We start from the raw sequence: 13,596 nt of genomic DNA on the forward strand, positions 1-13,596 counted from the left end.
CCACTGTATACGACGTTTTGGTGTAATACAGAGGTTTCTGTCACTTAAGTCTTTAGCAGGACTTTGCTCTGAAATTCCTCGTTCTATTTGCCACAGGTGCACTCGTTCACCTGAGCATACTAGCTATGGCCGCTCTCTCTTTCCGCCTCTCCCCCACCTCTCCCTCCCTCTCCTGCTCCATGTGCCAGATGTTTAGTGACTCCTCTGCCTCCTTTAGTGTAAAAAGTGTAGTTTGTTTGTAGTCCTGGAGGCGGGGCTTAGTGAGTTAGAGACTCGGCTCCGCACCATGGAGGCTAGCGCTAGTCCTTTACCTTCAGGAGCTGCTCAGTCCACCTGAGCGGGTGCGGAGCCACCTAGCCTAGCAACCGCTAGCAGCTCCCGAGCAGCCGGGAACCAGCCAGTCCCGCTGGGTGACATCACGAGGGAAACCTAGACGCAGTGAGCCCGTGTTTGCCCACCAACCCTTCATGTTTCCAACCGCTTTTCCCCACTCAGCGACACACCCGCTGAGAGTGAAACTCTTCATGTCGGCTCTGTAGCTCGCAGCCCCGCTGTGAAGCCGACATCAGTCATTGGCAGTTCTGTTCTTCGCAACGTGAAGGTGGAGACTCCAGCGAGCATGAAGTGCATCCCAGGGGCCAGAGCGGGCGACGTTGAGGCGAAAGCTGCTGGCAAAACGTGAGGTTAAATACAGTAAGATTGTGATACATGTCGGCGCTAATGACACCCGGCTTCGCCAGTCGGAATTAACTAAAGTTAACATGGCTTCGGTGGGCAACTACGCTAAAACAATGTCGGACTCCGTAGTTTTCTCTGGCCCGCTGCCCAATTTAGCGAGTGACGACATGTTTAGCCGCATGCGTTCGTTCCATCGCTGGATGTCCAGGTGGTGCTGAGATAACAACGTGGCTCACAGACAATTGGAGCTCCTTCTGGGGAAAGCCTGGTCTGATTGGGAGAGATGGCGTCCATCCTACTTTGGATGGTGCATCTCTCTTATCTAGGAACAGAGGCCAGTTTGTTAGCCATACTAATCCCTGACAAGCACCCAGAGTTCAGACCAGCAGGCAGAGCTGCAGGTTAGCACGCCCTCTGCTGGTTCCTTGGTGTTGTCACCCACCCAGCCTATAGAAACTGTGTCTGCCCCGAGGCTTTATAAGCCTGCACCCAAATCTGGAGGAGTAACTTATAGCAACTTAGTTCAAATTAAAACCACTGCTCCAGCAAATCCACCTAGTAAAACTATTAAATGTGGTTTGCTAAATATTCGATCTCTTGCATCCAAGTCTCTCCTAGTGAACGATTTAATTACTAATTACCAGATTGGTGTATTAGCACTTCCTGAAACCTGGGAGCAGCAAGATGAGTGTGTTAGTTTAAATGAATCTTGCCCTCCTGGTTACATTCACTACCATGTACCTCGCACCACTGGCAGAGGAGGAGTAGCTGCAATCTATCAGTCAAATTTGGTGCTTAACCCTCCACCTAATTGTTCATTAACTCATTTGAGAGCCTGACTGTCAGCTTCTCCCTCCCAGACTGGAAAGCAGAGAAACCACTCTTACTTGCTGGGGTGTACCGTCCTCCTGCACCTGATTCTGAGTTCTTAGAAGAACTCCCTGACTTTCTGTCTAACTTGGCATTGAACTCAGACAAAGTCATTCTAGTGGGTGACTTTAACATCCATGTGGACGTCAATGATGATTCTCTGGCCACTGCGTTTAAGTCGCTTCTTGATTCTGTTGGCTTCTGTCAGAGGGTAAACAAACCCACTCACTCTTTTAATCACATCCTTGATTTAGTGCTCACTTATGGAATAGAAGCTGACCTCATCACAGTTCTTCCTCAGAACCCTGTCTTGTCTGATCACTCCTTAATTACATTTGAATTTACTTTAACAAATTATATCCTACCTGGGAAAAAGTCCTGCTTCAGTAGATGTCTATCTGACACTGCTGTTTCTAGATTTAGGAGCTTATTCCAGCAGAGCTTGCTGCCACACCTTGTAGTGATATAATGGGCAGTTATGCTGATTCCACCCCCACCCAGGTGGACTATCTTGTGGACAGCACTGCAGCAGCACTCCTTGGGACACTTGATGCCGTAGCTCCCCTGAAGAAGAAGGTTATCAACCAGAAAAGAATAGTTCCCTGGTACAGCCCAGAGCTGCGTGCCTTAAAACAGAAGACCAGACAACTGGAAAGGAAGACACATTCCAGCCAGCACGAGGAAGTCCACCAAGCCTGGAAGGAGAGTTTATTAATATATAAAAAAGAACTCCGTAATGCTAGAAGCGCTTACTACTCGTCCCTGATATAAAAGAATAAGAACCACCCCAGGTTCCTCTTCAACACTGTGGGCAGGCTCACCAAGAACCATAGTGCTGTTGAGCCATGCATCCCCCCAACTCTCAGCAGTAACGACTTCCTTTCTTTCTTTCCTGAAAAGATTGTGAATATTAGAACAAAGATTGCCAGTAATGGAGGACAGACTACAGTCCCCATAGAAGCACCTCCCAGACTTGGTGCATACTTGGACAGCTTCTCCCCATCGACCTGTCAGAATTAACTTCTGCAGTCACTTCCTCCAAGTCAGCCACTTGTCTGCTGGATCCCATCCCAACAAGCCTCCTTAAGGATGCCCTCCCTCTAGTCAACACGTCCATATTGAACCAAATTAATCTTTCCTTAGTCACAGGTTATGAGCCACAGGCCTTTAAGGTGGCTGTCATCAACCCTTTACTTAAAAACCTTCTCTTGACCCAGATGTATTAGCCAACTATAGGCCGATATCCAACCTCCCCTACATCTCCAAGATCCTTGAGAAGGTTGTCCTGGAGCAGCTACATGAACATCTGCACAGCAACGAGCTCTTTGAAGCCTTCCAGTCTGGATTCAGGGAACACCATAGCACTGAACCAGCACTGGTCAGAGTCTCTACTGATCTTCTTACAGCTTCAGACAGAGGTCTCGTCTCTGTCCTTTTGGACCTCAGTGCTGCATTTGACACCATCGACCACAGCATCCTGCTACAGAGACTAGACCATGAAATTGGGATTAAGGACCTGCCCTAAAATGGTTTAAGTCCTACTTATCTGACAGGTTTCAGTTTGTTAATGTTAATAATGACCATTCTGAGTATAGCAGAGTTACATGTGGTGGACCACAGGGTTCAGTTTTAGGACCGATTCTCTTCCCTCTTTACATGCTCCCATTAGGTGACATAATCCAGAAGCACTCGATCAACTTCCACTGTTATGAGGACGACACACAACTTTACTGGTCGATGGAGCCAGACGACACAAGCCAGCTTACTAATCTGCTAGACTGCCTGAAAGACATGAAATCCTGGATGTCTTCTAACTTCTTACTGCTAAATTCAGATCAAACTGAGGTCATCATGTTTGGACCTGAACCCCTCAGGGACACCTCTCTAACCAGATCTCTACTCTAGATGGCATCACCCTGACCCTGAGGACAACTGCAAGGAACCTTGGAGTCATTTTTGACCAGGACCTTTCCTTCAGTTCCCACATAAATCATGTGACCAGGACCGCCTTCTTCCACCTGCAGTATCACTAAGATTAGGAACATCCTTTCCCAGAGTGATGCTGAGAAACTGGTGCATGCATTTATCACTTCTAGGCTGGACCACTGCAACTCTCTCCTGTCAGGATGTCCCAACAACTCCCTAAAGAGTCTCCAGCTGGTCCAGAACGCTGCAGCCAGGGTTCTGACGGGAGTTAAGAAGAGAGAACACATCTCTCCACTTTAGCTTCTCTCCTTCCTGTAGGATCTAGAATCCACTCTCCTCTCCCCTCCCCTCCTCTCCTCTTTGGTGTCTCTTAGTCTCTCTGTGTTTCCACAGATCCTCCAGAGCTCCAACCGCCGCCTGCATCACCCCCCCCCCCCCCCCTTTTCCCTGCTGTTACACTGGCCTGCGCTCCCCTCCCATGAACCAGTCTACCATCCAGTCCCCCATCAAGCTGGCTTGCTCTCCCTGCCTCCCCTTCCATGAACCAGTCTACCATCCAGTCCCCCATCAAGCTGGCTTGCTCTCCCTGCCTCCCCTTCCATGAACCAGTCTACCATCCAGTCCCCCATCAAGCTGGCTTGCTCTCCCTGCCTCCCCTTCCATGAACCAGTCTACCATCCAGTCCCCCATCAAGCTGGCTTGCTCTCCCTGCCTCCCCTCCCATGAACCAGTCTACCATCCAGTCCCCCATCAAGCTGGCTTGCTCTCCCTGCCTCCCCTCCCATGAACCAGTCTACCATCCAGTCCCCCATCAAGCTGGCTTGCTCTCCCTGCCTCCCCTCCCATGAACCAGTCTACCATCCAGTCCCCCATCAAGCTGGCTTGCTCTCCCTGCCTCCCCTTCCATGAACCAGTCTACCATCCAGTCCCCCATCAAGCTGGCTTGCTCTCCCTGCCTCCCCTCCCATGAACCAGTCTACCATCCAGTCCCCCATCAAGCTGGCTTGCTCTCCCTGCCTCCCCTTCCATGAACCAGTCTACCATCCAGTCCCCCATCAAGCTGGCTTGCTCTCCCTGCCTCCCCTCCCATGAACCAGTCTACCATCCAGTCCCCCATCAAGCTGGCTTGCTCTCCCTGCCTCCCCTCCCATGAACCAGTCTACCATCCAGTCCCCCATCAAGCTGGCTTGCTCTCCCTGCCTCCCCTTCCATGAACCAGTCTACCATCCAGTCCCCCATCAAGCTGGCTTGCTCTCCCTGCCTCCCCTTCCAGAAGCTTCCTTCTTCAACTGTTATTAACATTTCCATGTTTCCTCCATTCTGTGTTATAAACTCTTTTCTTCTCTGTACCAACATCTCCTGCACGTCTGTCCCTCCTGGTGAGGGATCCTCCTCCCCTCCTCACCCTGAGGTTTCTCCCATTTTTCCCTGTTCAAGGTTTTCTATGGAGTTTCTCCTCAGTCGATGTGAGGCTCTGAGGACAGAGGATGTTGTTATGATGCCATGAAGCCTGGAGACAAACTGGTGGGGAAAACAGGCTACAAATCAAATTGCCTTGCCTTGGCTTAAATGTTGAACATATTGTTGATGTTGGGTTATTGGTTGTGGTCAGTTGTTGTTGAATTATATGAAGAAAAATTAAAAAAAAAAAAAACCCGGCATTTCTTCTGCCACTAGATGACAGCACCTGCAGTCATCAAACTTGAAGCACTTTGTCTACTTACTAAGGGTTTTCACTCCAGTCTAAATTCTTGCTTGTGTTGTACATTACTTTGGACAAAAGCATCTGCCAAATGAAACTGTAGAATTGTAGGATAAAATTCTTCAATTCTTTCCTGACCTGAGATGCTACCAGGTTCTTGGTGTAGTAATCCTGAGGCATGATGGTCTCCACCACAGCCACCAGACACCAGAAGGCATCCTCTTCATTCTGGAGGACCAGCAGAGCAATGGCAGCCAGCCTGAGGAACACGACACCTCACGTGATACACAGACTCCCCTCCATGTCCAGCTCGGGTCTAGCTAGTGATGTTCTGATAGCTCAGAACTCCTCATCCATGTGCCTCTGGGGGAGGGGAAGCTTTTCTCTTGTCAAACGTCAACATAAAGATTCAGTGTAAGTGAGAAAATATGTAAACTCATGTTATTTATGCACAAACATCCAACATTTTCAACACGTTTGAGAAATGCTGTTGTGTATCTGTATGTCACCATGATGATCGCTGATGTTTACTGACACCAGTGTTTAAGTGCTGGAGGGTGGGGCTGTATTTTCTACTATTTCCTTAATTTAGCTTCTTATGTTTACCAGTTGGGACAGCAGATGGACGCAAGCCAACGCTACATTCCGGCGCACCGTCTCTTGTCTTAAATTTGGTTTATGTTTGTGTATACGGTCCCAGAATAAATCGACTTCAATTTCAGTTCTCGTGATGGTGCTTCCACCTTCCTGTTGGCAATCAGCTCATAACTGATGTCATTATTCCAGCTTGGCCAAACCAACGCTGATGAGGTCATAACCCTGACACCTCAGGATGAGGACAAAGCTGTATTGGTACACTTGGTTGGTCCAGACACATCCCAGAGGTCATGTAACTATTCAGAAGCAAACTGATATCAGATTTGTCAGATGGACTACGGCACCATTAGAGGAGAGTCAGGCAGCAATGGCCAGCAGGTAGACCACCGACCTGTACTGGGATCTGACAGGACCAATTATTGATTCTTGCAACTGATATTATCTATCAAACATATTGATTGGCACAAGTGTCAGTGGAGTTTGACATGTACCTGTTGAGGCCTTGGCAGTAACCAACAGCAGGGTTCTGCCAGGAGAAGGCCAACAAAATGCGGCGCAGCTGCTGAAGGGCAGGACTGGAGGGTGAAGAGAAGAACTGATTTGTGGTTAGAGTGCGGTGAAGGTCCAGCTGGATCTGTCTGGAGGCTGGATGAGGAGACAACCGACTTTTGTCACAAAGCTGGAGACAGAGACACGTGATTACTCCGAGGCAGCTCACTACCAGCATAAGGTGATGTCACGTCCTCTACCTGCAGGTAGTGCTGTGGGTGACGCTCCCTCATTGTCCTGGTTCTGGCTCTCACTACCCAGCGCCACACCCGCCTACGGTACTCCTGAGGGATGCCACCACGCATAAGACCTTTGAGCTCTGGTGAAGGGCAAAGGTCATCATCCAATCTGCCCTCAAGATACTGGGCCCAGCGACTCAACTGGGGGTGCTCTCGACCCTCCTGCAGGATTGGTAGATACTGGGTCAAGACAAGAGAACATCTGTGGACTCTTCAGAATCAACAACTAAGTCTATGAGTCCGTTTACTTATCAGTCAGCCTGTGAGTCAGCCCGTCTCCTGGTCTTTCTCCCAATCAGTCGAACAGTCAGTTTATCTAGAGGTCAGACTAAAGATCAGCCTACAGTTCAGACCTGGTGCAGCAGGCTGTGTGAGCGGATCTCCAGTGCCTGGATCTTAGCCAGCAGTTTCATGTCTTCCACCTCATAGTCTGGGATTATTTTAAAGCCGTATACATCATGATCCCTGAGAACACAACAGACTTTGTTCCATGGATCATATCATCAGGCTCATGTCAGGATCATGTCAGTCATCTGTGATGTTTTAACCTGTTGGCATTGGGCTTGTCAATGCCCTTCAGCTCTCCTTTCAGGGCCTCCTGGATCATCTCCTGGACAGTCTCCTGCTGGACTGGATCCAGAGATTTACTCTCCTGCAGTTTCTGCAGGATGCCCAGATAACAGCTCTCTAACTGGTAGTTACGGGCCTCCAAGGAGGCACACTGCAGGGAAAAAAGCAAACATATCATCACCATAGACAAACAAGATAACAAAAGTGGATAATTGACAGGAATGGAACTGGGCCCCAGCATTCCCAGTTGGACCCACTTTCATCATCAGACTCTTCTCCTGCTCCGAGCTCTTACGCCACAGTTTGGTCAGCTGGTAGATCTCAGAGTTCAAAAACTTGTTCTGAGTCTTGTAAGCCTCCATGTCATCCTGAGGGAGACACCACAGTTTAAAGAGGAACCAGTAAACTGATTAATCAATTACCAAGACTTGTGGATCTAGTAATTGAAAGGTTCGGGCCTTGATCCCCTGCTCCTCCAGAGACTAGAGACAATGTCACAATGAACCCTAATTTGTCCTGATGGCAGACGAGCATCTTGCATCATGGCAAGCACCATCATCAGTGTGTGAATGTCGCTTCAGGTCAGCTCACCTTGAGGCTCTCAATGTAGTGATGCAACTTCCTGAGGGGTTCCACACCAGCAGCAGAGCAGGACACGCAGCATGGCAGGTTGGACATGCACGCAGTGACCTGATCTGACAGCTTTATGATCACCTGGGAGGAAACAGTAAGAAGAAAGATCTTGAGCCTTTCAAAGTCTCCGACAACATAATTCAGACTTCAGGGGCACTGAGAGACTGAAACACAATGAGAGGACAGAGACAGCAGGAAGGAATAGGTTCAGGTGGTTGTGACATCACCTCCTGTTTTGCAGCATTCTTTTCCATCAACATCCTGATATTGTTCTTAAGTTCTGTCACTTGCAGATCTCTCTCTGTGAGGCTCCTCCTAATCTCCTCTGTCTCTGTTTTCGCTTCCTCAATTTGGTCCCGCAGGTCCACTGCCAGACGCTCCTGGTGTCGCAGCAGCTCCAAACGCTCCTGCTCATCCTTCGCTGCCACAAACTCCGCACAGGTTTGCTTCTCCAGCTGAGCTGCCTCCAAGGCTTTGTGCAACAGCCACACCAGCTCCTGCATGAGGATCAGTAAACTCTGATCAGTAAACCCTCATCAAACAACCAGCCATCTATCTGATCATTGAATAATCACCTTCTGTGTTTTGACCTCCTCCTTCAGTATCTGGTTGTCCTGTTGGAGGCAGGATGTCCGATCTAAGGACAGAGTGTCTCTGCAGAGGACTGCAGTCTTCTTCTTTTGCTGGCTGTCCAACACAGCGGAAGGGTCTCGGCCAGTTGGAAGGGACACCTGAGCTGCTGGACCAGCTGCTGGACCAGCTGCTGGGTGAAAGGGTAGAGTCCAGGAGGCTGGAAGGGACACCAGGCAGGAATAATTCAACCTTGAACCTAACAAGTCAAAACAAACAAATGCTAAAAATGGAGAAAAGTCTTGTTTTCCCATGTGTGTGTGAACCAATGTCCCAGTCAACATGTTTTCATGTGACTTACTGGAAGTATCAGTGGTGTCTGAGATCAGCGCTGGAGTTTCAACATGAAACACACTCTGACTCTGTGGAGATGATCTCTTCCGAAGACTGTGGACAGAGTTTCTGCACACACAAACACACACACACAAAACAGACAAAGGCCCACGCATGCGCATGTGCACGCATGCCCAAGGGCTCATGGTAAATGTGGTTCTCTGACATCTAACTGCTAAAGTGACACAACAAGACTCACTGGATCTCAATGAGCGGATGTTTGATTGACAGGTTGGTGAGTGGTAGTCGTGGTGAGCAGATGTTCGCTGCCCCCTCCCCCACCAGGCTCAGTGGACTTTTCAACACTGGCAGGAAGTTGTCTGCACAAAAAGGAAGCATGGAGCATCACACCCTCTGATCAATAATCAATGTTTTTCTTTAAATGATTTTGATAATTTGATTTGTTTGGTTGGAAGTATCTGTTGATGAAGTGCAACGGATCCTCAAGTCTCACCTGTTGTCACTCCTCTGCTATGCAGCATGTCAGGACATGAGCAGAACACGTCTGGAATGCTTGTGTGAGTGAGTGAGTGTGTGTGTGTGTGGGGGGGAGGGGGGGGGTCCTCCCCCGCCTGCAGCTGAAATCCTGCCTAGATGATGTCACATCCTTTTCAGCTGATGATGTCATAATTCCAGCCAGAACAGGTGTGATAGTTCTGATCCGACACTCCTAGCCAAACCATCTCAGCACTGACACGGAGACATGGACCAACTTTCCAATGATGAAGAATGTCTGCAGTCAAAAATGTCACATGTTCCCTGTCACCTTGAAGGAGGGTCAGTGGGCAACAAGGCTTTACCTGACAGACTCTTCAGCAAATGAAAAGCCACCATCATAGACCGCCGGGCAATGAGCCCCGGAAAGAACATGTTGATGTTACAAGCTGCTTGAATAAACATCCAAGAAAGGGTTTACATTCAGCAAAAGGAAAGAAAAAGAAACACCCAATCATTTATTTAATCATCATCATCATCATCATCAGCATGAGTTTAGTTGTCTCACCTGCAGAGTTGCACATGCTGTTGTTGTTGTTGTTGTTGTGTTTGGTATGTTGATGTTTCCAGCGTTTCACCTGCAGCTGCTGCAGCCAATAGAGCATCAGGTCCTGGCTCACTGCCTGGAGGGAGCGACTTCTATCAGGGGGGGGAGCTTATACCAGTCATTACCATCTGTGCAGCTTGGTGTAAGGACAACCTACCTTGAGGATAAAAGTACGTTCAGGGGTCTTGATGTGGAACGTTGCCCCCTCGGCCTTCAGCGGGTAGGTGAAGGTTGCAGCACTTAGCTCCACAAAGCCGAGTGGTGTCACGTCATGTGGCGTTCGGTAATAGAATAGCTGGTTCTTCCTCTCCTCATAAGTGAACCACCGTTGCTTCCAGGCCCTCAGAGGCCCACCCTGCTTCTGCAGGAAGCCACATAATTTAGGCTCAAAAGAAGACCCAGGACAGGGGTGCCACATCTGTTCATACAACAGCTCCATGGAGAAGGGCAGAGCCTGCTGGTTGTGCAGGGGAGCAAGGGGAGGGGGAATAGCCTCAGGGGGTCTCAGAGAAGGGATCAGAGGTGTGGTTCCAGTGAAGGTATCTGGGGGGATTTGTGAGTTCTGTTGGACTTCAGGCTGGTGTTTCGCCTGTGTTTCCTGGTCCAATTTGTGGTGGGGTAACATGAAACCAGTCCTGGATTCAGATCTGGTGTTTGTTGCACCCTCCTCTTGAGAGGATCCTTGATACACTGGATGTGTTGGATGAGAATCCATAGACCCTCTTTGTTCTTCCTCTGGTTCTTGAAGACTTTTTTGGAAGAGAGAATTAGCTGGACTATGGAGGGGGTCTGCTAGGCTCTGGAGGATCTGAGATGGACTCTGAAGGGTGTCTGCTGGACTCTGGAGGATCTGCACTGGGCTCAGGAGGGTGCCTGCTGGACACTGGAGGATCTGTGCTGGACTCTGGAGGGTGTCTGTTGAACTCTGGAGGGTGTCTACTGGACTCTGGAGGGTGTCTACTGGGCTCTGGAGGGTGTCCACTGGAGTCTGGAGGGTGTCCACTGGGCTCTGGAGGGTGTCTACTGGACTCTGGAGGGTGTCTACTGGACTCTGGAGGGTGTCTGCTGGACTCTGGAGGGTGTCTACTGGACTCTGGAGGATCTGTGCTGGACTCTGGAGGGTGTCTGCTGGACTCTGGAGGGTGTCTGTTGAACTCTGGAGGGTGTCTGTTGAACTCTGGAGGGTGTCTAATGGACTCTGGAGGATCTGTGCAGGACTCTGGAGGGTGTCTGCTGGACTCTGGAGGGTGTCTGCTGGACTCTGGAGGGTGTCTGTTGAACTCTGGAGGGTGTCTACTGGACTCTGGAGGATCTGTGCAGGACTCTGGAGGGTGTCTGCTGGACTGGTCTGGGATATGGACAAATAGACTGAGAGGTCTCTGCCCTGCTGGTCACCCTCAGATGCAGACATCATATCAGCTGGTTCAAATGTGTCCTGGTCAGTGGCAGGAAGTGAGCCAGACGAGGCAGCACGGAGACTTCCTGTTGAGCCGCATGAGTCCATCCTGCTAAGAAAAAAACATCCAAAGCCCTCAAAAATCAGGCACATTTTTATCTGATTGAGCTCCTCGTTCTCTATTACCCAGCTAGAACCCTTTGCTCCCAGGCTGCTGCTGGGCTCCTGCTGGTTCCTGGAGGTTCCAAAAGCAGAATGGGAGGCAGAGCCTTCAGCTATCAGGATCCTTCCCTGTGGAACCATCTCTCAGGCCAGGTCCACTACCCAGACCCCTCTCTATGTTTAGGAGTACCTTAAAACTTTCCTGGTTGATGAAGCTGACAGTTAGTGCATGCTCGGGCTAGCTCCACCCCCTAGTTCTCATGCTGTAGGCCTAGACTGGTGGGGATCTCCCATGATGCACTGGGTCCTCCCTCCTTCTGTCCTCCTTCCTGTCTCACCTGTACTGTTTTACTACTTCTTTTATGCTGCTACTTTGTGGGAGTTGTGGTGGTCGATGATTATTATGGCTCTTTTCCCATTGTTGTAGCTATGTGTTGTTGTTGTTGTTGTGTGTCTTGGTTTCTATGTCCCACCATCATTTCAGATAAAAGACAGTCATTTGTCGCCAGCCTCTCAGCTGTGTTGTCTCAGATCCACTGATTCAAGGAATCTTTATTGTCCCTGTAGGGTAATTTGGTTCGCAGCAAGCAGCCAAATCAGTGAAACAGTCATACCCAACAACACTGACAAGGCACAACATATGAGACAGATGTTCTGTCTCCTGGGGACCTGTTGTGTCCTCAGGTTCTGCAGCTGTTTTACTTGTTGAAGATCATAACTTTTTTAAATTATTAAAATAGAAAGTACATGAAGTCATGTAGCCACAGCAAAAGTTGCAGAAAAACCTATGTGTAAAAACTACCTGAACTCACCTGGGGAGGCGTGGCCTAACACTTGGCTGCGGTGGATCCTGTTTGCCTGAGAACTGGTTGACTGGTGAAGACAAACTCCACTGAGACTTTGCTGCTAATTGTATGTAGTTGTTTTCTTCTGTTTGCTTCCTGTTTTCTTTACCTTTAAATTTTGTCTTCTTCTTCTTCTTTTTTTTCTCCTTCTCTCCAAATTTCATGTCCCCTCCCTTCCGGATCTGTCTCTCCGGCTGTTTTGGCTCTGTACACAAGCCCACTACCATATCAACACACACAATTTCCTGATTTTAATTTCAAAATAATAGCCTTTTTTTGGAAACGTTTTCAACAACAAAAACTAAATATTCCTAAAGATCGTCTTCCATGTGTGTGTGTTTAGAGTGTTGTCTTTTAGTTCTGTCTAAAACAATCAGCTGGATTTTTTTTTAAATATAAATGATTAGGATGATGAAGCGAAAATGACCAGGTGTCATCATCTAACACCAAATACGGAAGAGCAGAGACCATTTTGTATGTGTGTATGTGTTTGTGTGTATGAATGTATGTGTACGTGTTTTGTGTGTGTGTGTGTGTGTGTGTGTGTGTGTGTGTGTGTAACTAAGCAGGAAATGTATGTTTCTGACATTTAACCAGTCCTTAGTAAATGTCTGGAGGAGAAACATGAAGGTAGACGAAGTTTGTGACATCATCACGCGCTGATCGGCAACCATTGTTGAAGATGTTTTATTTAAGAAAGAGACAGAAATCATAAAATTTCACATAAAAAACAATTAATTTCCATTGCAAATTTCCTTACATTCTTAAATGTGCAATGGTGTTAGGTGTAATCAACCTCCATGAAACATAAAACATAAAGGCCACGCACACTTTTTGGCAACAGAAATTCTTAACTAAAAAAACCCTGAACGAGTCTTAAAGTGACCTGCCAGTAACACCAATATCTGTCTGAAGGAGCAGGAGTGATGACATAAGTTTCATGGGTGATCAGTCATGTGACAGTCACCTGGTGCAGGCCAGTGGAGTTTGAAATCCTAGTTTGAACCAGACTTGAAGGCAAGTATGAGCCAGCTCTTGGTTCTGGTCCTGTGCACTCAAACTAGCTCCTTCTCCTCCCACCCACAAAGCTGGTAAAGTCCTCGACTTGGTGCTGACTCGTAACTGCTCCATAACAGATGTGACAGTTACCCCACTCCACCTGTCAGACCATTTCTTGGTCAAATTTGCGGCTGCCTTTCCGCAATTGCAGACACCCACACAGACGGTTTCCTTCCGCAGAAACCTGAAGTCCCTCACAGCAGCACAGCTGTCTGATGAGGTGAACTCCGTCATGCCTGACCACTCGCACTTCTCCTCACTTTCTGTTCATGAGACTATAGAAACACTCTGTTCCTCTCTGGCATCCTCTCTGGACAAACTCTGCCCCCTGGTGTCCAAACCAGCCAAGAAAAAACAACCAAGTC

The 13,596-nt window shown here is 48.5% G+C and overlaps 1 protein-coding gene across 1 annotated transcript in view; it reads right to left on the reverse strand.

The window, feature by feature from the left end:
* tbc1d2 (TBC1 domain family, member 2) overlaps nt 1-12,399 on the reverse strand; it is a 25,420-nt gene extending 13,021 nt beyond the window's left edge. Inside the window, exons 1-14 of the mRNA XM_086222479.1 lie at nt 12,140-12,399; nt 9,927-11,277; nt 9,731-9,845; nt 8,927-9,047; nt 8,696-8,796; nt 8,340-8,554; nt 7,992-8,261; nt 7,723-7,845; nt 7,389-7,499; nt 7,110-7,282; nt 6,915-7,026; nt 6,523-6,723; nt 6,265-6,452; nt 5,315-5,435 (exon numbers count right to left, since the gene is read on the reverse strand). Of these exons, the coding sequence (XP_086078605.1) occupies nt 5,315-5,435; nt 6,265-6,452; nt 6,523-6,723; nt 6,915-7,026; nt 7,110-7,282; nt 7,389-7,499; nt 7,723-7,845; nt 7,992-8,261; nt 8,340-8,554; nt 8,696-8,796; nt 8,927-9,047; nt 9,731-9,845; nt 9,927-11,277; nt 12,140-12,399 (3,462 nt within the window). The remainder of the gene's footprint in view (nt 1-5,314; nt 5,436-6,264; nt 6,453-6,522; nt 6,724-6,914; nt 7,027-7,109; nt 7,283-7,388; nt 7,500-7,722; nt 7,846-7,991; nt 8,262-8,339; nt 8,555-8,695; nt 8,797-8,926; nt 9,048-9,730; nt 9,846-9,926; nt 11,278-12,139) is intronic.
* Nucleotides 12,400-13,596: the final 1,197 nt, after the last annotated feature.

Source organism: Aulostomus chinensis, chromosome 13, assembly GCF_037954235.1.
Source record: "Aulostomus chinensis isolate RoL2024-O1b breed Wild chromosome 13, RoL_Achi_v1.0, whole genome shotgun sequence".
NCBI lineage: Eukaryota > Metazoa > Chordata > Actinopteri > Syngnathiformes > Aulostomidae > Aulostomus > Aulostomus chinensis.